At 48.2% G+C, this 21,059-nt stretch overlaps 2 protein-coding genes across 2 annotated transcripts in view; both read right to left on the bottom strand.

The window, feature by feature from the left end:
• Positions 1–2,724, bottom strand: part of ZNF12 (zinc finger protein 12) — a 15,764-nt gene extending 13,040 nt beyond the window's left edge. Inside the window, exons 1-2 of the mRNA XM_032394118.1 lie at positions 2,502–2,724; positions 1,627–1,691 (exon numbers count right to left, since the gene is read on the bottom strand). Of these exons, the coding sequence (XP_032250009.1) occupies positions 1,627–1,641 (15 nt within the window). The 5' untranslated portion in view covers positions 1,642–1,691; positions 2,502–2,724. The remainder of the gene's footprint in view (positions 1–1,626; positions 1,692–2,501) is intronic.
• Positions 2,725–8,203: 5,479 nt separating this feature from the next.
• LOC116625494 (speedy protein E4-like) lies at positions 8,204–12,511 on the bottom strand. The gene is given in 7 exon segments (XM_032394095.1): positions 8,204–8,275; positions 8,449–8,617; positions 10,403–10,488; positions 11,001–11,026; positions 11,029–11,058; positions 11,709–11,906; positions 12,403–12,511. Coding segments are annotated over 7 exon segments (678 nt in total). The 3' UTR covers positions 8,204–8,215.
• Positions 12,512–21,059: the final 8,548 nt, after the last annotated feature.

Below are 21,059 nucleotides of genomic sequence, written 5' to 3'. Positions count from 1 at the left end.
AAAAAAAAAAAAAAAACAAGAAACAGCTTCCAAACATGTGAAAATACACTTAACCTCACTTGTGATTAAGAACAAATCCAAGCCCACCAACGCAGTATGGGGCCTAGGATCAGCTGGAACACCCCAGGCCATATTCCTTCCTGTGTCTCACTAACAAGCTGGGGTCCCTTGACTCCCCCCACACCCCAGGATTTCCTGCCACTCAAAGACCCTCTGAAGCGCTTTCCACATGGCGGCAAAATGATGTGATTCACATTACCAAAAGCAAGAGAGCAAGGGATGGAAAAAGGAAGCATTTTTGGAGAAATGCTCAATGTGGAAAATACGCTTGAGCCCGTGGAGGAAAGATGGAGCACAGAAAGGAAGTTTCTGTAATGGTCCACGGATGAAAGAATGAGCTAATTTAATGGGAGCAGGAAGGGGACGAAGAGGAAGGGATAGAAGCCACTTAGAACACAACAACAGGAACACGCAAATGTGGTAACACAGGAGAAAGAGAGGAGAATGAATCCCATTGTTTGGGACAGAGTGACAGGCTGGACAGCGGAACAGAGAGATGACGGGGACGAGAGCAGAAGGCATAGGAGCGGGGCTGCAAATAATTACTTTCGGATCTACTGGGCCTATTAAGCTGAGGTGTCCTTTGGACATCCTCCCCAGAAGCGCATGCAGGTGGCCGGCCAGCGGCATCTGGTCCGCGTGGGAGAACCGACAGAGCGGGCGGTTCAGAACACGGGAGGGGGAGATCCGCCGGGTGTAAAAGTCCCGAGCCGGGGTGGAAGAAACAACACATGAACAGGGCAGAGGAAGCAGTCAGGAAGAGACAGGAGAGACTCGTCACTGACACCAACAGAGCCGATTCTGCAGATGGGAATGGTGGCAAGCGGCCCAAGGCAAGGAGGGGCTCCCAGGTTAACCTTTACCGGGTCAGGTTCCAGGAAGGGGCAGGGGACCACAGGCCGTGGGATACAACGTGAGTGGGAAATCAGCAGTCTCTGCCAGAGGCGTCACTGCCCAGTCTGAGATGCAACCCAGACAATCAGAGAGAACTATCTATCCAGACTTAGTAGAGGCTGGGAACGCCCTTCCCCCACCCCCCCCCCCCCCCCCCCCCCCCCGCTCGATCAGTAAAAACAGTGCATTTATGGGACGACGTTCTAATTACCAGAGGAATTCTAGGCACTGGGTGCTCCCTGGACAGTGTACCCTACTCACAGGAGGCACAAGTTAAGGCACCAACGGCCACGGTTTAGGGATGGCCACTCAGGAAGCCTGTTCACCGTTACAGCGATAGGGCCAAAGAAATCGCAAGATGCGCGAGAAAACAAAACTGTTTCGGCAGGTCAGTGTAAGTCAAGTACTGAACGGTATTTGTCATTTGTTTGCAACGAACGTCAAGCCCCTGAGCAGCGCCTGTCCTGTGGTTTTACGGGCTCTGAAGGGTCGTGCTGTCGACACAAATGAACGTGACGGGGTGCCCGCTGCCACGCTGGTGCTCCACGCTTTGTCCACCCACGTCTCTCTCCTGTTTCCACCTCCCCATCCCCACTTTAAAGTGTGAATTACTCATCTCCTAAGGTATACTATAAAAGCAAGTGGGGAATAAACACATACAGAAACACTCACCACAGATTTACTCATTTTCTGCCGCTCTTGGAAAAACAGGGAGGACAGTGAAAGTGGAGGCTGACCTGGGGAAGAAAAGAGAAGCAATGAAACTATGTGCGATCTGGACTGCCGAGGAAGTACTCTCCTGGAAAGTTCCATGAAAGAAACTGACACTGTCCCTTTAAATCTTCAGAATTAACTGGAAGAAGGAGGGAGCACCCACCTGTCTGTCTTTAACTCCCACCTGACTGATGTTGCTCGGTAGTTAACGAACCTGAATCCTACTGAAATAATCGTCTATCATTAAATATAAAACAAAGTGTTACACTCCTCTATTTTCTTACTACCCCTTTTAACTACTTAAGATCAGAACAGGATGCTCTGAGTAAACGTATGTGCTCAGACATGCTCTCTTCAAATTACTTGTTCAAACTTAAATGTGCCGCTCAAAAGGAGCTTTTGTTAAGAAACTCACTTTGACTGAAACGTAACAGAGCGGACAGAACACCGGCCCAGGAGCTGAGTCCTGTGAGCAAGCCCACCCACAGACCCCGTCACCCTGGACAAGCCACCTCCCTTCTCAGGCCCAATGTCCTGTCAACCCAGGCAGCAGCACCTGGCCCTGGCACACTGGTCCGGCGCTACACCGTGGGATGCCCCAGGGCACAACCCAGCGGGGTCAGCAGACACTCCGCGCTTACAGACGCGGCGGGAAGCTGGACAGGGAACCCGGGGGAGGAAGGCGTGTCGGGTGTGGGGGGCGGCGCGGGCCCCCTGCGCCCCCGGGAATCCTGGGTCCCACGAGTCCCGGGGAGCGCCCATCCCTCCCCGTCCAGCCGCTCGCGCCCTCTCGCCGCCGAGCCGCCCGGAAGATCCACAAGCGCACGACCTACCCCGTCGGGACCCGCCGAGCTGCCCCAAGGCTACCGAACGCTCCGGGACGGGGGCTGCTCCTCCTCCGCCTCCCGGGGCCGCCGTTCCCGGGGAGCCGGTTCTGGGCCTACGGGACAAACTCACTTCGGGCCGACGACCCTCTCGGGGCCCGAACTGGCCGCCCGGGGCCTCGCCGTCCCGCAGGCGCAGACGGGCCGTGCCCGGGCCTCGCCGCCCTGAGCCGCCGCCGTCCGCCCGGCCCCTCCGGCCCAGCCCGCGGGCTCCGGGGCTCGCGCTCGGGGGTCCCCGCTCGAGCCCCCGCCCGGCCCGCGCGGACCCGCGCCCGCTGGGTGCCGGCCCGGACGGACGGCGTGTAACCCTGCAGGCCCCGGGACCCTCGCCCGCCGGAGGCCGAAGCCTGGGAACCACGGCGAGCGGTGACCTGGGCTCGGACAGGAAGCGAGAGCGGCGCGGCGGCACTGAGCGTGCGCGAACACGCACACAGGCCGAGCTGCACATGCGCAGGACGGCGGCGGCGGTGCGCCTGCTGGAGCCCACCCGGGGAGCCCGACAAATACTGGGACTCTGTTTCCCGTGAGTCCAAGCGCCCACATGTTAGGGGACGTCTCGAAAAATCCATACTTCAAAAAAAAAAAAGAAAAAGAAAAAGACAATCCCACCTTATGTAGGATGGGAGTAGCTGTAGAGGGTGTGTGGCTGCCTGTTGAGGGAGAAGCTGAGGGAATGGGAGTAGCTGTGGAGACAGGTGCCCTTGAATTGCCTGCGGGACTCTTCCTGTGTCACTCCTACAATTTCTTTTTAGTTTTCTCACTGTTTCCTCTTCACAAAGCAGCTGCCCCTTGTTTGTCACTCGGTCTTAAGTCACCCCAGACCCCCGCGGCAGTTCCGTCTGCCAGTCACCATAGTCCAGACATCCCACTTGTCTTCTGAAGTCCTGTAGAATCAGCTTTTCCTCCTCACACGAAATTCTGGATGCCCAGTGCGGTGCCATTGTTTCATCTCCCCCATCGGATCCACTCTATGTAAGTTGTTATCACATCACACCCTTGATCCCTGTCACTCCCCTACTTTTCCAACTCCAGGCATTGGAGTTCTTCCATCACTTGTTTCTCCAGGAAAGTCCGCTGCTCCTCCGTTGTGTGCCTAAACTTCTGCTGCTGCTGCCTCCTGACCTCCACTCAGCGGCCACATGTAGCCCTGTTGCTCTTTGGTTCCAGAAGCTTGGCTGCTCTGACTCTTCTATATTCTTCTTTTGTTCCTGCCATTCCCTCCTCAGGGAGTCACACATCCTTCTGCAATCAGCTCACATTTCCAAAGCAGCTCCCTAGATTCCTTCTCAGCCTCCAGTGGCCTCCAGCCGCTCCCACTTTCTCAGCTGGTCCATCTCTTTGTCCTCCAAGTCTCTTAAGCTTCACCCCCTTCTCAGCAGCCTTGGCTTCCCCTTCTCTTCAACTGGATCAGTCTTGATCTCAGTTTCTCTAGGTATCTGGGCTGATACCACAATGTTCTGCTCCAATGGTCCCAAACACTCCCAGTTCTCACCCTGTCATCAGTCACCTGACCATCTGCTTTCTTGCCTGTTTGTTATTGCTTTATTGTTTGCATCCATCATCCTGTGTCTTGTGTCTTTTCATTCAGGTCTTTCCTCATTTGAGCTGTTTCTTAATCTGCCTTTACCTGCCATCCTGCAGAGACCTAGAGCTTCTTAAATATACATTTTAATTCCTAGGTGTCTCATAAGTTATATCTGTTTCCAAGCCATCAGACTGTTTCTCCTCTTTGTTTCCATGTCTGCAGAATCTGGTCTCTCTGCTGCTCTCAGTCCATCAACCATGTCCCACTTCTGAATGCCATCCCTCTCCTAGAGCTGCTGTAGTTAGATGCTGATGTTCCTGTGGCTCTTCTGACCTTGGTGGTTTCACTTTCTGAAATTGCTCCATGTTTATCAGTTCATCTCATTTATCAGAACTGCACCCCCATCCCAACACACACACACACACACACACACACACACACATGCACACACACTTTTCCTTTGGCTTCTCTTTACTCAGTTGCTCATTGTCATTAGCTGCTCCTATATAGAGAGCTGTGGTCATCTCCTAAATGTCTCACATCTCCTAAGCTAGTCCAAATCCCCATGAGCACCCCGTTATTTCAATCCTTATTTGTTCAACTTCTCCAATATCTCCTGTGATAGATCTGTCCCAAAACGTTTACCTTCCTGACCACCTGAGTTCTGCAAGACTCCCGACCATAGCCAATGTGTTGTATAAATAATTTGTCAGGTCCTTCTCCCTGGTTCCCGGGAGAGAGTCTCTAAATCTTTGGAATTTCCTGAGTGATAGGAGTGTTTGTTACTCATGGTGGGCCCCTTGGACCAAACCTGAGTTTGTGCTGATGAGGTGAGTCAGAATAGGGGCCAGCCATACCAGGAATACCAACAGGGTTGGGGCTATCAACCACTTGATATCAGCCCAATCTCTGGGGGAAGGAAGGGAGCTGGAGTTTGAGTTCAATATATGGCCAATGATTGAATTGATCACACTTGCATTATGAAAGCCCAATAAAAACTCTGGTCACCAAGCTCAGGTGAGCTTCCTGACTGGTGATATGCATCTATGTGCCAGGAGGTTGATGCATCCTGAGGACACTGAAGCTTGGTATTTGGGACAGTCCCAGTATTCTCTGGTGCTACCATCTCCCAAGATGGTTTCCTCCAATATTCAGGATTCATGTAATTAGCTCTTTCTTCTCCACGCCTATCTTATTTGACAGCTTTAGCTCCTCCTATATTACTGTGTTTCTCAGAAAGTTCTCCAAAACCTTCATTTCTTTTCAGTTGTTCTATTTCATCCCACACTCTAGATTTTCCTTCTACCACAGAAAACTGGAATTGGAGATTGTGAAAAGGACTCCTACTATAATTAAAATAGTGAACACTGTGTGCTCCCTTGCACCTGTGGGTCTGCTTGCCATGGACCATCGCCTGGAATGCATAATCTTGCTGAGTCACCTTGCCTTCATTGTGAATTTCAGATTATTATCTAGGTCCCCAGAGCACTATCTTCCTTCTTCCCCCTTTTCTCCCTCAATATCTTCTCCCTGTTTCCTGCTTTGAGACACAAGCTCAGGATCCAACCTTGTCTTCTATTTTTTTTTCTACATGAAAAATAACTCAGAATTATTTTTCAAAGTTAAGAAGTGTAGCTGAATGATCACAACCCCATTAAGCAACAGTATCACTTGACAGTGAATAGGTAACACAGATTGGGATGACCACAAACAGCATGAAGATAAGAAGACTTTTATCTTTATTATGTTTCCCCAAGAGACACATTGCAGTGTCCTCTTTAATAACCTAAAATAACATACAAACATGTCATCAAGGCAAGTTAAAAAATTACAACTGATTCTCATAATTTAATAACGAAGACTAAATGTCAAATAAACATTTACAGTTATAAGAACTTGAGGGAACCACCCATCTGGTTGTAAGTGTAATTGATATATTATTGTAAATATAATAAAAACACAAAAACTTACCCTGAATATGTAAACAAAATTTTATCTACAGCTGTAATCTCATCGCAAAACTTTGTAGGAACAGCATGTTTTGAAAACTATGACTATTTCAGAACTATTTAAAATAAATACATAAATATAAAATATAAAAATAAATATAATAATTCTAAGGGCAACTTTTTCAAAATATACCAATGAAAATTCATGGCATATATTAGACTATTACAATCCTTTGTCTCTAATTTTATATTTTTGAAGTAATTTCCTCCTCATCTGTGTCCCAATGCGTAAAAAATGGGACCTCCAACTTCTACCTCAGGGGAGATTCGAATTAAACAATCTGAAATATTTGGTGGTGCCCCAGGAAGGGATGGAACCTGAAAAAAAAACCTGGTTTCTTATTGTCCCTCTGTGGACTCCTACATGTACTCCCAGCTCCTAGGAATACATGCTAATTCCATTCAGCTCATTCTAGAAGATCCTGGGTTCTTCTAGATCATCTGCACAAGAGACTCCTCTCTTCCTTCCTCATGTCTGTCGTTAGTGTCTGGATTGACTTCCTCCTGAAAACCTGCGTCTCCCCTGGGCTCAGGGATCTACAATTGAGAGGAAGAGAGGAAGTCAGATAGCAAAGGAGGCAGCTCTCCAGATATAAAGATTATTCACATTCTCGGTCAATTCTGATCAGAGTTTAGACTAATTGATAAATCCAGTTTTATCTCTAATCCTTCATTCTAAACCCCAATTCATTTTCAGTTATGACTTTTGGACTTTGGTGACCCTGACTCCAAAAATTTCTTAATGTGCCTAAGGTCAGGCCCAGTTATCTGCTCGATAGCCAGGACTCTAGGGGATTCTGCTCAGGGAGTAAAACAAACTTGAGAGAGTGTTGCTTTAGACTTGACACTCACCTTGGTCCTTTTGTGCTACTTAAAGTCTGAACTAATAACCATATATGGCAAACATCACTAACACATCAGCACCACGAACCGTAAGACCAAATAATCCCCCTACATCCTAGATCTAACCCTAGATCCTAATGTTTAACCGTAACACCTAGTCCTAAACTTAGTCAGTGCTACATAGTCTGAATGTTTGTTATCTCCCCCCTCAAATTCGTACATTGAGATCCTAACCCACAAGGTGATGGTGCTAGGAGATGGGGCCTTTCGGATGATTGGGTCAGGGGTGGGGCCCTCATGAATGGGAGTAGTGCTCTGATAAAAGAGACCCCGGTGACCTAGCTCAGAACCCACCCAGTCTGCAACCCAGAAAAGGGTCTGGCACCCTGCTCTCCGACTTCCAGCCTCTAAACCGTGAGAAATCAATGTCTGTTGTTCATAAGCCACGTAGTCTGTGGTGCTTTGTTGTAGGAGCCGAATGGACTGAGAGACCTAGTTCACACTATTTAAACCAAATCTTTACTTAATCCTCTGCCCAAATCTGTAACTCCATGTGTTGATCACAATAAGCCATGCGGAAACTAGTACTTCTTAAGCTTCACTCATTCTGACAAAGTTCCTTGACCATAAAGCTGAGGGGAAAGGTGTAATGGAACAAGATGGGAGACTGGTCCAGAAGCAGGCAGGGGACGTGAAGGACACACAGGTGGTCTGGCCATAAGCAATGTGCTTGCAAGCAAATCTGGATGAATACATAGTCATAATTTATCTTTTATTATTGGATAGGTAGACTGGCCCATCAAATATCCTACTGTTAGACATTTACGTTGTTGTAAATAAATCCCTATAGTTAATATCTCCGAGGGATGAAAGAGAAAATCAAAACACAATCTAGGGAAAAAATTGGAAACCTAGCCACTTTTCACAGAAAATCAACATTTCATCAAAGCTATCATTTGGGCCCAATTGCTTTCGATGGAATTGTTTCAGCCAAGCCCGTGCCTCCGTGCCGAACTGGATTTCCTGAGGTCTGGCCCCCACACGTCTCCCCTCTGTGTGGTTGTCAGCTCGTGGCTGGGACCTGAGTCAGCGTCTGGCTGTTCAGCCGCTCTGTTTCCCGGTGTGTGGAAAGCTGATGTGTGGGGCAGGGGATATGAGCGTGGGTCCAGCAACTGGATTCCACAGAGTCCCTCAGTACACAAGAAATCCTTGTGCCTGGACCCGTGAGGACACAGACCTACCTTCCCTCAGGCCGATGACCTCAGGCCTCCCTGGTCCCGGGAGCTCTAGGGCACAAGGGTGCGATCTCGCCCCCATACCCACAGCTCTGGATCAAAAGCCTGGATCTAGAAGACAAGCGGCCCCATGAGAAGACAACCTCCAGATGCCCGCCCCCCCCCTCCGGCTCCCTCCCACTGTCCAGGCTCTAATTCTTTCTTGTCCCGAATCCCATGTCCCTCCATGTTCCCCTCTCTCTCCCATTGGGCCCCCCTGCCCCAAATCCCCCCAGCGCACCCACCTCTTCACACTCTTCCTGGGACACCCTGGCCTTCCAGCCCATGGATCGGATGAATTGGAATCGCAATTTGTGGAACAAGGGATGCTGGGAGCGGTTCTTCCCATAGAGGAATGAAAAGATGGCCTGTTTGGGGGCCTGGTTATCCTCTTCCATGTCATTGGCCAGGTAGCTGGAGAGAGACATCAGGTTGCTGGTCAGGAGCAGGACAGGAAGGATGACCCCTCCCCCCAACCTGAGCTCAGCTTCCCAGAAAAGACACAGGCTGCTCATTACCCTGTGTCACAGAGTGCCGGCCAGTCATCAAGAAGGCACGGCAGGGCGGAGACTTCTCCCATCTTGAGGATGAAGATAGAACTCACCGGGAAGCCTGCGGACATATCCTGCCCTGTTTTCCCATCCCCACACCTGCCCCCTTCGCTTCAGCTTGTCTGTGCACACACCTGTCTCCCCAGGGAGCAGGACAAGTACAGCTCCTGTGGGCGGGAGCTGACTGCTCTATTTCTGTAATCACGGCTTTCCTACCAAATGACTAATATAGGACTGGGCTCACGTGGGTGCATTAATTCAACACGCACTTCTTGAATCTCTCTTCCAATCGCCTCATGGTCTCTGGCACATAAGGTGCACTTTATACGTTTTTGTTGAATGAATAAATGAATGCTTTTTCTCATGGTCAAGTGCAATACTGATTACCTCCTAGACCCAACATAACTTAAATTTGCAAAATGGAAGGAATTATGCTGAGTGTCTTTGAGAGCGTGGTCATATTTTGACAAGACCTGCCTTCAATAGGCATCCAGCCTAATGGGATTGGGGAAGGGGGCAGAGGGGTGGAGAGGTGGGTGGATTAAGAAATAACTATAGTGCAAAATATCCATGAGACTAGGATTTTAATGGAAGTGCTACTAGGGTGCAGAGAAGTCAGGGAGGTTGGTGGAGGGGGGCATCTGAAGATTTGGGAGTTGGAATCAACCTTGAGGACAGGTCATTTTCTTCAGGTATATCTGCAAAATCACCTAGACAGAAAAAGCAGTATAGGAATGGAGGGAAGGGTGCTTGGAAGGATGAAATACCAAGAGGGTGAACAAGTTGGACGGAGATGAGAGGTTTGGAGCCAAGCTGGGAACCCTGGCTTGAATGAGAGTGCCACTAGCCGGCGAGATTGTTACGGAGGGTGAAACAGGAGACTGGAGCTTTGGACAGACTTCAGGCATCTCGCGCCCACTGGCTTGGGGACGGACTTGTCAGAAACGCCAGTGGAAGCATTCACAACAGATCTGTGCTATGTCTTGAGGGCCTGAATTGAGGCATTTGTGCTGGGAATGCAGAGGAGGGAGACAATCACGCTTGGTCTGGCCATGGGAAGGAGACAGGCGGAGGACAAGAACTGGTTGCTTGTCGAGCCTATTTGCTTGGGGCAGGGCGGTGTCCGTTATTTCCTTCCCTCTTCTTAGGAGGGTTTTATGTTTTCTTCGGTCAGCCTCTTAGCTGATGTTAGGGTTGTTTGTGTTTACAAAGAACAGTATATTTAAAAAAACACACACACAACACTATAATCCTATTGTTTTTATACACAGGGTAAACAATTTCTTAAAAAACAGGTTTAAGGGGCGCCTGGGTGGCTCAGATGGTTAAGCGTCTGCCTTCGGCTCAGGTCATGATCCCAGGGTCCTGGGATCGAGCCCCGAATCGGGCTCCCTGCTCCGTGGGAGGCCTGCTTCTCCCTCTCCCACTCCCCCTCCTTGTGTCCCTTCTCTCGCTGTGTCTCTGTCAAATAAATAAATAAAATCTTTTAAAAAAAATAAATAAAAATTAAAAATTTAAAAAAAAGGTTTAAAAAAGAGTTACAGACAGGTTGGAAAAAAAAAAAGTAGATGAAAGGTCAGAGTCCCACTTCTCCCCTCTGTCCTCCCAGGGTATTGGAAACTGCTGATGGATGAAGCAAAATACTCACAGTGCTATGAAGAAATGAATTCGCTGGTGCTGCCAGGAGAATAGACCAGCACGGCTAAAGTAAGCTATGACCATAGACAGGAGATACTGGCGGAAAGAGGAGAAAAGGTGTCAGAGAGAGGTCACATGCTGGGAGAGGAAGACCAGTGGGGTAAGGGCACGGGAGGCTGGAGCAGGTGCTGCTGCTTGGACGTGCTGGGTGAACTTGCTTACTTGGTGGCAGAAGGTTGGTTGCAAACCGAAGAAGTCAAGGGAAAGAGCTTTTGGTGCCCGCTGTCCCCCCACCCCCAAGGATAGCAAGTTGTGCTGGTTTGAGGGCTTGTCTTTAGGACAGCTGGCTTCTGGAGGGTCCTTGATAAGCTGGAGCCAAGGGGAGCCCCCCCCAACCCTGGCCAAGAGCTGAGAGGAGAAGGGACTCAAGGTGGCAATAGCCAGAGGGGCACACCTGGGACTCAGGTCCCAGAGGATCTGCAAGAAACCACGAGGTCCCTGAGGGGAAGTGTTGGCAGGCATGAGTTTGGCGACAGGGTTTAGGAGGCATCCCCCTGCCCCAGGACAGGTGTTGGAGCAAGAATACATCTTAGTGGAGAACCACGGACCTTGTCAGATACTCTCAGATTTTTGTCCAGGCCAGAAATCTTTTAATGACAGGATCCTCTGTGAAAAGAGAGCATGTGTCTCATTGGCAAGTGGAATGGGGTTACTGTGGGAGCATTCCAGAGCAAAGAGGAGCACGATGCCTCCCCTGGGGAAGTTTCAGGATGAGGCCAAGGGTGAGGCTGATGGGCAGAGGGGAGTGAAGACCATTCACTGGCCAAGAAAAGTTGGCAGCTCCCCTTGTGGGGTGGCTGAGAGAGAGGTAGGTGTCAGCCGCGCCCCTGCAGGATTAGATGTAAACAGTGATGCTGTCTCATCATGCATGGATGTGTCACTGCAGAGACCATAAAGTCATTCACTGTCATTTTCTTATCCCACAGTGACATCAGGGTACAAAGATGGCCTGTCATCCCCCCGACACACACACACAGCCAAAGGCATTTAGATTCAAAAAGCCAGTAAAAGCTAAGACGTCTCAGGAGTGCAACTAAAACCAAGCTTTCTTATCCCAAGTACACACCTTTCTCCAAGTCTTGCCTAATCCTCTGTCATTTTTAAGTGTCCCCAATGAGGGATCAATATGGAGCCCTCCAAGGATGGAGACCTCACCAACCTGCAGAGAATTCTTTTCCACTGGAAAAGCATAAACATTGGAAGTTTTTTTGTGTTTTAAGAGAAAAAAGAACAGGGTTGGAGGGTGCTCTTCCTACCGAGCAGCCTGTTGAAGACCTCGTGGTGCTCAGGGAGCACTGAAGACACCTGCTGTCTCTTCAACTTCATCTTGAGTCCACACAGTGTCTCCACGACCCAGATGTCCTCAGCCCCGGAGGCTGTCTCCTCATCTGACTCGTCCCTTCTCCTTTTCCTTCCGGGGGACTGAGGCAGGGGGTAGGGGTCTACCCAGGGGGCTGAGTGAAGAAACCAGGCTACGGTATAAAGCTTCTTTGGAATTCAGCCACGCCTCCTCCCCTAAAAAAAACCCAAACCTCCCCTTCATTCTCTCCAGCCTCATTGATGATTGGCATCTCCCAAACCATCTTTCCATCTTTCTCCTTTGTTGATATGCATCTGACCCCATTCATCTTTGCCACTGTTTCACCACCCCCATCCTCAAAACTTCTTCATTGTAGATAACTTCTCCCATGGGAATAATGGGATAATTTCCTCTCTTCCTTTATCTCATCTGTGGATCTCATCTCCTAACCCTCCTTCCTTGCTTCCTGGGTTTTCCTTCCATGGGGATAGTCTTGTCCCCAGCTCCTGTACTCTCCTTCTCCAATCCCTGGCTTTCTCAATCTCTCCTGTCACACACACACCCTACTCAGACACTTCTTCCTGACTTCTGTACACATTCCTCCTTACTAGTCAAGCCTCTCAAGTCCCTTCCCCCTCCTGCTTCCTCACCTGATGGTCCCGGGCTTTCTTCATCCACCACCGCCTCCAAGGGGTACCCTGAGGAGCTAGGCTGGGGGCTCTGGTCCTCAGACTGGGAACACAGTTGACAACTGGCCATGATTTCTCCCAAGCTCTTTCTGTCCTTCCAGAAAACTTAGACCCTGTTCTGCTCAAACTTCTCTTCTGGATTCTGGCTGAACACAAGCCCGTTATCCCTTCTCCAGGCTGGGGCAAATCCAGGAGTGGAGAAAAGCTCTGTGAAGATGCTGTTGTCCACCTTCACTGCCAAGCACCACGAAGTCTGGTCCTTCCAATCAGGAAGGTCAGAAGCCTCTGATGTCACGGGTCATTCTAGCCTGGCAACCAGTTTGAAGGGAAACACACATAACTGCCAGACCATGTCTGCTTCTGGAGCTCAGGGTAAAGGCTGTCTCCTGCCACCGACCCAGCCTTGGACCATTCTCCAAAACCATCCTCGAGGGGTCTGGATCACTCTACTCCTCTCCAGCAGATGCCCGGCTCTCTCCATCCTTCTATTCCTATTTCAGGGCACAGTCTGGCGGGAGAGGGAGGAAAGAGACAAGGAAATTTGGGATGAGCAGAAAGGTAAGGCCTTACAAGAGCGAAATAAGTATGTAAAGAAGGTCCCAGGTACATGGACTTGTTGGGTTTAAAAGTTAGTTTAAATTGCTTGATTTGGCAGAGTTCTTCCACTTGATGTTTTATTGACGCTGTGTTGGGATTCCGTGCTAGGGGAGCACTCATGCTCTACTCTCAGGCATCTCTGAGCCCGAGAGACATTTTGGGAACCTAAACTCATAGAAAACTGTACATGTGCTCCCACACACTTCAGACAGTGTCTACAATTTCAGAAGTCCCCAGATCACCCAAAACCTGCCTCTTGATTGCAATTAATCAGCTCTAGTCTGCATATAAACTTTGAGTGTGGGGCGCCTGGGTGGCTCAGTTGGTTAAGCAACTGCCTTCGGCTCAGGTCATGATCCCGGAGTCCTGGGATCGAGTCCCACATCGGGCTCCCGGCTCAGCGGGGAGCCTGCTTCTCCCTCTGACCCTATCCCCTCTCATGCTGTTTCTCTCTGTCAAATAAATAAATAAACAAACAAAATCTTTAAAAAAAAAAAAAAACTTTGAGTGTGTAACACTCTTGACCCAGAAATTTTACTACTTGTGTATCCTACGAGTAAAATGTCACATACACAAAAAGGCGAAATGGAAAAATCTCCAATTCAAGGCAGAATCTGTTTTTTTGAGAAGGTAGGAAGCATGTGGGACCACAGATGCCGTAACAAAATAGCTAGCTGACTTCCGAACCTCCTACCTCCTACCTCTGCTTTTCACCTGGGCATCTGAATCTTGTTCACTCTTTCTTTCTTTTTGTGTTAAAATATCATAACATAAAACTTACCATTTTAACCATTTTTAAGGGTATAATTCGGTGGCATTAAGCACATTTGGGTTGTTGTACCACCATCAGCACCATCCTTCTCCAGAACCTTTTCATCTTCCCTAAAACTGAAACTCTGCACCCATTGAAGAATAACTCCCTGTTCTCCACTTCCCCAGCCCCTGTCAACCACCATTCTATTTTCTGTCTCTATGGATTTAGCTACTCCAGGTACCTCCTATCAGTGGAATCATGCAGTACTTGTCCATATGTTTCCGATTTATTTCATTCAACAAAATGTCTTCAAGGCTCATCCATGTTATAGTGTGTGTCAGAATTCCTTCCCTTTTAAGGATGAATAATATCCATTGTGTGTGTGTGTGTGTATTTTTGCATGTTCCTCTCATAATAATATAATAACAATATAATATATAGATACATACGTACCATTTTTAGTTTATCCATCCATCTGTTGATGGATACGTGGGTTGTGTCCACATTTTGGCTAAGTCTTGTTTTCGATCCATTGTTTGAACTTTGATGAGAAGAACATCTGTTATTCGGGATGTGCCTAAAGTTTTATTTTGTATTTTGATCACTTACGTGTTTCTAAGTAGCCCAATCCAAGCATCAATAAAGTCAAATCAGTTCACCCAGAAAACAATATGGAGGTTTCTCAAAAGATTAAAAAAAAAGAACACAACAGAACAGAAGTACCATATGATCCAGCAATTCCACAGCTGGGTATATATCTAAAGGAAATGAAAACAGGATATTAAAGAGATATCTGCCCTCCTGTGTTCATTGCAGCATTGCTCACAATAGCCAAGATATGAAAACAACCCAAGTGTCCATCAACAGATGCATGGATAAAGAAGATATGAGGTACATATATAGAGATCTGTAGATATATATCTCATATATAGGTGAGAAAGAAGGAAATCCTGCCATTTGTGACATGGATGGACCTTGAGGGCTTTATGCTGGGTGAAATAAGCCAGACTGAGAAAGACAAATACTGTGTGGTACCGTTTATATGTGAAATCTTAAAAAACAGCAAAAAAAGTCAAACTCATAGAAACAGAAGGTAAAGAAGAGGTTGCCAGGGGCTGGGAAGGTGGAGGAACTAGGGAGAGGCTGGTAAAAAGGTGAAAACTTTTCAGGGATAAGATGAATGAGGTCTGAAGATCTCCTATCAAACACGGTAACTGCAGCTGATAACACTGTATTGTATCATTGAAATTTGCCAAGAGTAGAACTGAAATGTTCTCGCCCCCAAAAAAGGTCAGTATGTGAGGTCATGGATGTGTTAATTAGCTAGATGGTTAGAATTCCTTCACTGTGCCTACATATATCAAATCGCCAGGATGTACACTTTAAACATCTTACCATTTTATATGTCAGTTACGTCTCAATAAAGCTGAAATTTTTAAAAAGTAGTTGATCCAAGGTGCAGGGACTGACTGTTTCCTTTGTTGGCAATCACCAACTTTCACACTTGGACGAGGTCTCAGAGAGCATGCAGATGGCCTTGGGGTTCCTGCACAGCGTCCTTGGGCCCAGGCCCTCCTGGGGGTCCCCACTGATGGAAAAGGCACTGCCATGTGAAGGACATGTGACTCGTGGCTGGAGAAGTTCAATCTCTAGGAAGCCAATTTGCACTCAGATTCCATTCCTGATGCTTTCAGCCAGCATAGCTGGTCGGGTCCTCCCATAACAAAACAGAAGTCCACTCTTCCTCCCAGGGAGGCTTCCTGATACCAGAAGGTGGATATTCTGTCCCCATTAAAATTCTCGTCTTTGCTGTGAAAGTGTGGATTACTTTGAAGAGGGGGGCTCTTCAAGATGGTTTGCATCGTCCTTTCTCCCCTGCCACCTTGTCCAGATGCACTGCAGTTAGGCAGGGCCCATCTCAAGATACCTTGGTACATTGCCCAAAAATGGACTAAACAGCTCAGATGGAGAAAAGCAAACTACCACCTCTCCTCTGTTTCTTCCAGTGGCTGTAGCTACATTGTACAAATATCAGTAGTGTGAAAACAGAAGTGCTTTGCAAATGCAAAATGGGGATCACATGGAGAAAGTAATTGAAATCCAGATACCTGGATCCAGCCTCAGTGGTTCTAGATCAACAGAGCTGAGGTGGGGGCCAATTTAACTTTCTTATGGATGCACATTCAGATTTGGAAATCTCTCTGTGGGACATGTCACCCGGGTAGGGCAATGAGGTCCTAAAGAAAGCAAAGCCACTATTGGATGAAGTAGACTATGACCAAGCCTCGAGTGGACCTTCAGAACCAGCTCCAATCCTCTGGCCAGCTTGCCGGGGACAACCCGTGCAGCAGCCTCGGCACTGATTTGGATACGTATCCCAAGTGTATGTGTCTGCACTGGTGTAAAAACTGCCCTCTCCACTCGGAAGTCACGGCTCACCAGGGGCTGCTCACCCTGGCCTGTCATTCCCTAGTGAAGAATGGTCTCTGTATACCCTTCTGTGACCCATAAGACCTAGAGACACCCTAGGAAGGCGACAGGGAGCACTAACCCACAGAAGAGAATTCTGCGATGGGCAGATGGGAAGAGGTTCTGGATACTGATCTCTAAGAGCTGGTGTCTGAAGCTAAGCATTACAGGCCAGTGTTGGTCTTTGACTTTCATACTCCCCTCCACCATGGCTGACATACTCTTGGTGGGTCCTAAAATCAGGTGAGTTTTGTAGTCTGTTATAATTGCCCCTTTTCAGTGTTATAAAATGTTGTCTACATGCCAATATGCCCATGTATGTTTGCAAATCTTCTTCTGACATAAAGATTCATCCTTTATAAGACATTTTCAGGAGAATTGTCTCATTTTCTCTGCTGAGTGGAGAAAGCAGGTTCTGGGATTCGTTTTTTAGAAACAAGGGATGTGAAGCCCAAAAGACTGAAGACCCCAGGATTCACCTCGGCTGCTCTGATTCAAGTCCTATATCCTATTCACTGTGTCCCCTTCTCTATCTGCCCAGACTCCTGATGATAGACAATCTGGAGGACATAAACCAGTAGTTACAATATGCCTGTATAAAAGATGGCGGGAGGGGCGCCTGGGTGGCTCAGTCGTTAAGCGTCTGCCTTCGGCTCAGGTCATGATCCCAGGGTCCTGGGATCGAGCCCCGCATCGGGCTCCCTGCTCAGCGGGAAGCCTGCTTCTCCCTCTCCCGCTCCCCCTGCTTGTGTTCCCTCTCTATGTCTCTCTCTGTCAAATAAATAAAATCTTTAAAAAATAAAAATAAAAATAAATAAAAGATGGCGGGGTGGGGGGAGGAGAATGGGAAAGTAGTGTTTTTGTTACAAACCAGCATGTGCCCTTGGGCAAATCCTCCCGCCTTCTGAGCACCCATCTCTTCACCTATAAAATAAAATATTTAGAAAAAAATAAAAAATAAAAATAAATAAAATATTTAGATAAGATGATCTGTAAGGGCTCTGCCCATGTTAACATAACCAAGGCAGTGAGAAAGCAAATTGGACATGACCAGGTACACAAATGCTATGGGTTGAATTGAGTGCCCCCTCCCACTCCCACCCCCCCATTCATATATTGAAGTCCTAACCCCTGGTGCCTCAGAATGTGATTTTATTTGGTGGTGGAGTCTTAACAGAGGAAATCAAGGTAAAATCAGGCCCTTAGGGTGGGCCCTCATCCAAGATGGGTGGTGTCCTTATATAAAGGGAAAATTGGGGGGTGCCTGGGGGGCGCAGTTCTTTGAGCATCCGACTCTTGATTTCAGTCCAGGTGGTAATCTCAGGGTCATTTGATCGAGTCACGAGTTGGGCTCCGCACTCAGCGGGGAGTCTGCTTCTCTCTCTCCCTCTCCCTCTGCCCCTCCCCTTGCTCATGTGTGCTCTCTCTCTCTCTCTAAAATAAATACATCACTCTTTACCAAAAAAAGGGGGGGGATTTGGACACAGAGACACCCAGGTAGAGGGAAGAGAGTGTGATGACACATGGAGAGAAGACTGTCATCTACAAGCCAAGGAGAGAGGATGGGACAGATCCCCACAGCACTCAGAGGGAACCAGCCCGGCCCACACCTGGATCTCTGACTCCCAGCCTCGGGAACTGCGAGACAGTGCATCTGAACTGCAAGACAATGCATCTCTGTTGTTAAAGCTGCCTGGGTTGTCTTACTTTGTTACAGCTTCCCGTAATCCCATCCAACCAGTGTTTTGAATAAGAGGGAATTTAGATCTGACGGTCACTTTCCCGACACTTCTGCTGCCCCTTCCATTAAAGCAAGACGTGTGAGGAGGCTTCAAAGAAGAACCAGTTCTTTTCATACAGATTAGAAACTTGGGCTTTCTTAGCCTCTGGCATTTCCTGGTCACGGTGAATGTGCTAGTTTTGGGAAGAAATGGTTGAAAGACTTTAAGAGAAGAATGATTTACAAATCTTGAAGATGGATGCCAGTTATCTTAATAAAATTGATGCATTAAAGAGAAAAAATAAATAGGAGCAAATGCAGGTAACTTAGAAAATTAAAGGCGGGAAAGGCTTCAAGTACAGTGTCAAGACAGATGACAAGTATGAACAGAAAGTGAACAATCTGAACACAAAAAAATAATGTCCATATGGCAGAAAATAAAGGTAAAACATTAAGTTTAAAAGGTCAAAAACAAATTGGGGAAAATATTTGTATTTGATACAAATACAAATACAAAAAGAGAAAGCTTTATATTTTAAACACTAATAAATGTGTAGAGATCTTAATGAAGCCACATTAAAAGGTGCAGATCTGCTGCTTCTGGCCCAGACAGAATCACAGGGTTCAGATTTGCCCTCCCCGCTTAAAGAAGTTTCTAGAAGGGGGAAATATATGAATATGAAATGACAGGTTTTAACCATTTGGAGAGAAGGGTGAGTTCCAAGAGTGTCCCAGAGAGTTATCCAGGCCAAGGTATGGGGCAGGGGTCCTGGGGGGGGGGGGGGGGGGCAGCGTTTCTCTGAGATGCAGGGACAGAGTTGGGTGTTATGGGGCAAAGGGGTACGATAGCCAGAATTCACAGCCAGAATAGAGAGAGAGGCAGGAGGGCGTCCCAGTCTTCAGCTGAGCGGGTCAGTGCCGGTGGGGGAGGCAAGGGCTGGAGGCCAGGACCCAGAGGAGAGGGGCTCTGACTGTCTTCACCAAGGTGCTCAGCACAGCTTCCATCCTTTACCTGCTGAAAATGGAAAAGAACACAGAAGAAACGTGCCTGGAGGTCTTCCAGGCTCAGACCCAGGGGAGGTATGGTCACCTCACTCGAATTCCAGCATTCCATCGGTGAGAATTCCATCGGTGAGAATTTGGGCACGGGCCACACTTACTAGCAGAAAGAGCTGGGCAAGACTTCACAGCTTCCAGAGAAGCACGTCTTTTGTGCAGGATTAGTTGATGTAGCCGCTCAGCTAGGGAAATCAGGAACAGGTTATGTGCCCATTCATTTGCATAAATCAGTACTTACTATTACCTTTGAAAAGAGCGTTACCTGGAGAGAACTTCCTCTGTTGATTTCATATGTATCTAAATCTCTTTAGAAGCTAAGTAACTGTCTTGCCAGCATTACAACCGGGGAAGGTTGTTCATAAGGGCCTGGGAACCATCTCTTTGAAATGTAAACCTCAAGGAAGGTAGTGTCTCTCTGTCAGCAGGTGAGTTAAGGATGGGGTCTAGGCACCTAGCTCTGAGCTGTAACTACCTGCTTGTCAGAGAGAGGTTAAGAAGTTTTCTTTTTCCTTTGGACAGAAACAACTAGCACGGATGGGCACCCAGATTACCAGGTGAGGATGAACTATGAAAAAACATATAGCAAATGGTGCTGGCAAGTCCTGTTCACGTGAAACAGGTGTGCTCTTTAGCCTGCGAACGTCTATGTAATGGATTGTATCTGCTGAGCTGCATGAAAAGACAAGGTTCATTTTTCTCCTTGCAATCTTGTTAGTGGTTTGCCTGTGATGTGCAACACAGTCTGGTTCAATGGTTATTTAACAACAGAACAGGGGCACCTGGGTGGCTCAGTCAGTTAAGTGGTGAACTCTTGTTGTCAGCTCAGGTCCTGATCTCAGTCTTGTGGGATCGAGCCCTGCATGGGGCTCCACGCTCATTGGGGAGTCAGCTTGGGATTCACTCTCTCCGTCTCCCTCTGCCCCTCCCCCTGCTCTCTCTGTTTCTCTCTCTAAAATAAATCTTTTTTTAAAAAACAACAGAACAGTTGTCCTTATTTCTATATTCGTGGAGAGGATTTCTTGGATGGCAGGAGATTTTACTTTTAATCCCCACCACCTGCCAGGGGTTAAGAAGCAATTGGCCAAGAACAGGATTATATAATCTCACACACACACAAATACTGATAAATCATCGTCCTTATGGTCCCGTCTTTGAAAAATGACATTTTAACCTAACACACACATAATTCTCTTTGATGGCAAGATCTCAGGTAGCTGGGTTTGGTGGTATTTTTGTTTCTATTTTGGGTTTGTATGTGATTTCTGATTGTTCTACGGTATTTAAGCATTCGTTGTGTAATCTGGACAAGCTACATTTTCTATTTCCCTCCCCTTCCTTGGAGAAACCATGTGCCCATGGATGACAATATCTAATGTCATGGCTGGGTATTAATTGTATCCCAGTGTTTTAGTGAAACTTCTAATATTTCAGTGACGTGCACACGATACACCCTTTCCTTGTCCTCTCCTGCTCGTGGGGAATCTCAGTGCCAACCCGATAGATCTCAGGGCAAGCAAAGGACCAGGGATCCAGGACGCAAACACAGCCCTCTACTCCAGGTGACACCTTTCCTTGATCCCTAACAGGAGCGAAGACAAATGGGTAATTGGGCCCTAGGTCCAGGCGGTTGATGCTCAGCACAGCGCCTCTTAACCACCAGATGGGGTGGAGACTTTCGAGACGTCCCCTAACATGTGGGCGCTTGGACTCACGGGAAACAGAGGTCGGGGTATTTGTCGGGCTCCCCGGGTGGGCTCCGACAGGCGCACCGCCGCCCCTGTCCTGCGCATGTGCAGCTCGGCCTGTGTGCGTGTTCGCGCACGCGCAGTGCCGCCGCGCTGCTCTCGCTTCCTGTCCAAGCCCAGGTCGCCGCTCGCCGTGGTTCCCAGGCTTCGGCCTCCGGCGGGCGAGGGTCCCGGGACCTGCGGGGTTACAAGCCGTCCGGCCGGGCCGGCACCCAGCGGGCGCGGGGCTGTGCGAGCGCGAGTCCGCGCGGGCCGGGCGGGGGCTCGAGCGGGG

The sequence above is a fragment of the Phoca vitulina genome, unplaced genomic scaffold (assembly GCF_004348235.1).
Source record: "Phoca vitulina isolate PV1807 unplaced genomic scaffold, GSC_HSeal_1.0 scaffold79, whole genome shotgun sequence".
NCBI lineage: Eukaryota > Metazoa > Chordata > Mammalia > Carnivora > Phocidae > Phoca > Phoca vitulina.
This window is presented reverse-complemented; position numbering and strand designations above follow the sequence as displayed.